We start from the raw sequence: 2,552 nt of genomic DNA, 5'->3' as shown, positions 1-2,552 counted from the left end.
TGCTTTAATTTGAATCTATCTAATAAATCTAATAAATAAATCAATAAATAAATAAATAAGGTTCAGCTTGTGCCTCACATTTAACACAAATATTATTTTGACATCTCTGACTCGCCAAATTTCTAAACCAATTTTATTTTCACTTTCATTGTTATATGTTCAACTGCTTGTAGTTTTGATTGTTTTAACTGTCTTGAGTGTGCAGAGGAATGGTTTTAACAGCTTCTAGCCACGATTCTAACGTTTCTGTAGACACCACACAGGTCTATGTCTAACTAAAATTGGGGGTTTGGGCTTTAGAGATGAACGAACCAATTGGTGGGCCAGACTTTGGTCACTCACAGGCTGGATGTGGCCCGTGGGCCGCCAGTTGAACAGCCCTGTCTTAGAGTGAACRGATTTCCTCCAAATACCATCAGTACTCTTAAACTGGACAGAAATGGTAGCTTTTTTTAGCCTATTAGGATTAGTGCTAATTGTAAAAAATAAAGAAAAATATGCATTTGATATTGATTCAGGAAAACCTTAAGGGCGTTGTACACAGGACACTTCTGCAGTTTCCAAACAAAACTTAACACACGTCTTACTTTATCAAAGTTGAACCTCTGTCCATTTTCTTGGGCCCAAAGCAGACAGTCAGCAATGTCTTGGACCATTCCTAAAACATTTCCCTGACAATAAAAACAGGCAACCAGTTCAAAACTTAGAATCAGAAGCTGATAAAAAAAATCCCCAAAAGTAAATTGTTAAAAGTATGAATTTGTAGCTCATCAAGATCCAAACTAAAGACACCACACGCAGAATCAAGAGGTAAAATAACATCACATGAGGAAAGTCTGGCTGTCACGCTCTCTGGATAATTYGTTTCAAACAGAATCAATCATTTACAAAAAACACACACATCCTCATAAATAAATATTGGATAACTCCATAATGTTGGTCTTACCTTTGGATAAATGCTATAATCTGGACAAACGACAGTCGTGTTCAGTTCATCAGCCATCTGCTTGGACAGTAAACAGTAGGTGGATCTTTCTCCAGAGCCCCATGCACCTCCATAGATAAAAACCACCAGCGGTGTCGGCCCATTTTCAGGTTTGTTCATAYTTAAAGGGCGGTACAAGTCCAGCTTGTTGCCTCTGCGTCCAAAAATGATGCCCTTATTTAAAAAGCAAGATCAAACTCGTTACTGACACATTTTGGACCATTTCGACGTTCGTAGCAGCACTTTATAATAAACACACCTTTTTGTAAAGGTTCCTGTTATCTTCATTTTTATACCATGACTTCAGCTGAAAGTACAGTCTTCCATATTGGAGGTATTTGAGAATATCCAACGTAGCGATGGTCAAACAGTAAACCCGCCTCATTGAGAGGAAAATGATAAGAAATAAAGAATTAAACCTCTTCTTGATAAGTAAATAAAAACAAAGGACTCTGACATTAATTACTGAAACTGTCCCAATCCAAAGTATTACCTTGGTTTTAGAGCTTCTATGTATTTTTTATAGCCAGGCTTAGTGGGCCAGCCRTAAAGCCACTGAGCAACTATACAGAAGGAGTACGGGAGGCCTATAAACAGGAAACCTGCTGTCAGGGGCAGAGAAGTGTAGCACTTCATCCAAGACCTTRATAGAGGAAAAATAAATATCAATTTACTGTTATTTTACTGGTATTTGTTTTTCTTTAGTATGCTGCATTCAGAAGGCCTTACATGTTGTGGATCCGTCTATCTCCCTCACCTACATCAAGACAAAAACATTTTTTTTGTCAGACATGTGACACAACAAATCATCCCAGTATAACTTAGTTATGTTTTCAGCACCAACTCTTCTGAGCAAAATAAATACAACTTGCAACAAATTTTTATGTTTAACAATCTGATAACTAAATTTTSACAGGTCAGATATCAAAATTTGTTTGTTTTTGTCCTCATCTCAGTGTTTCTCTACAGTGCTTCAGGTCAACTGTGCAGCATTTACATTTTTATGCCTGAAATTATCAACTTCTAACTTATTAAAATGCAAAAGTGAATACTTCAATGTAGTCTTTGAAAGTATGCATTAATTAACAAGGACTCAGCTTTAGTTTCTCTAAAATTCATACAAGTCTGCCCTCTAGTGGGCTCTAAAACAATTACATCACTAAACAGTGGGGGAAAAACACAACACATTACCTAACAGCTTCACGTTACGTATTARATTTAAAAGGCAAAATTCTAGAAAGTCATTAAACGCAAGCTCTTGAAGTCATCTACTTATTACAAAATAAGTGGGTCCATCACATATTTCTCTGTTCAAACTCACCAAAAAACACAACACTTGAGCAAACGCTAATTGTACAAAACTAATGTTTTGTAACTCAAGATATTTTGATCCTAAAACTAACATGATGTTCAGGAATAATATGGTAAAGAATGTGGAGCTAGCTAAGTCTACCTGCTAGCTCCTCCTGACGGTTTTAAAGACCCACGAAGTTTGACAAGAGCAACACCGGTCGTAAACTTCCGGTTTAGTCAGAGTGGTGAAGGACGATATATATATATATATATA

General features: G+C 36.5%; 1 protein-coding gene across 2 annotated transcripts in view; it reads right to left on the bottom strand.

Moving 5' to 3' along the window:
• The window catches only part of si:dkey-193c22.1 (probable isoprenylcysteine alpha-carbonyl methylesterase ICMEL1), a 7,440-nt gene extending 4,948 nt beyond the window's left edge, over positions 1 to 2,492 (bottom strand). Inside the window, exons 1-6 of one of the 2 annotated variants that reach the window (XM_014011748.1) lie at positions 2,307 to 2,492; positions 1,715 to 1,742; positions 1,479 to 1,628; positions 1,245 to 1,365; positions 947 to 1,159; positions 588 to 671 (exon numbers count right to left, since the gene is read on the bottom strand). In XM_014011748.1, coding sequence (XP_013867202.1) covers positions 588 to 671; positions 947 to 1,159; positions 1,245 to 1,365; positions 1,479 to 1,628; positions 1,715 to 1,716 — 570 coding nt within the window. In that variant the 5' untranslated portion in view covers positions 1,717 to 1,742; positions 2,307 to 2,492. The remainder of the gene's footprint in view (positions 1 to 587; positions 672 to 946; positions 1,160 to 1,244; positions 1,366 to 1,478; positions 1,629 to 1,714; positions 1,743 to 2,306) is intronic. The other variant, XM_014011749.1, reaches the window with a different exon arrangement.
• Between the last annotated feature and the right edge of the window lie 60 nt (positions 2,493 to 2,552).

Source organism: Austrofundulus limnaeus, unplaced genomic scaffold, assembly GCF_001266775.1.
Source record: "Austrofundulus limnaeus strain Quisiro unplaced genomic scaffold, Austrofundulus_limnaeus-1.0 Scaffold84, whole genome shotgun sequence".
In the NCBI taxonomy this organism is placed as follows: domain Eukaryota; kingdom Metazoa; phylum Chordata; class Actinopteri; order Cyprinodontiformes; family Rivulidae; genus Austrofundulus; species Austrofundulus limnaeus.
Note: the sequence above shows the minus strand (reverse complement) of the source record. Positions and strands in the feature narration are given on the sequence as shown.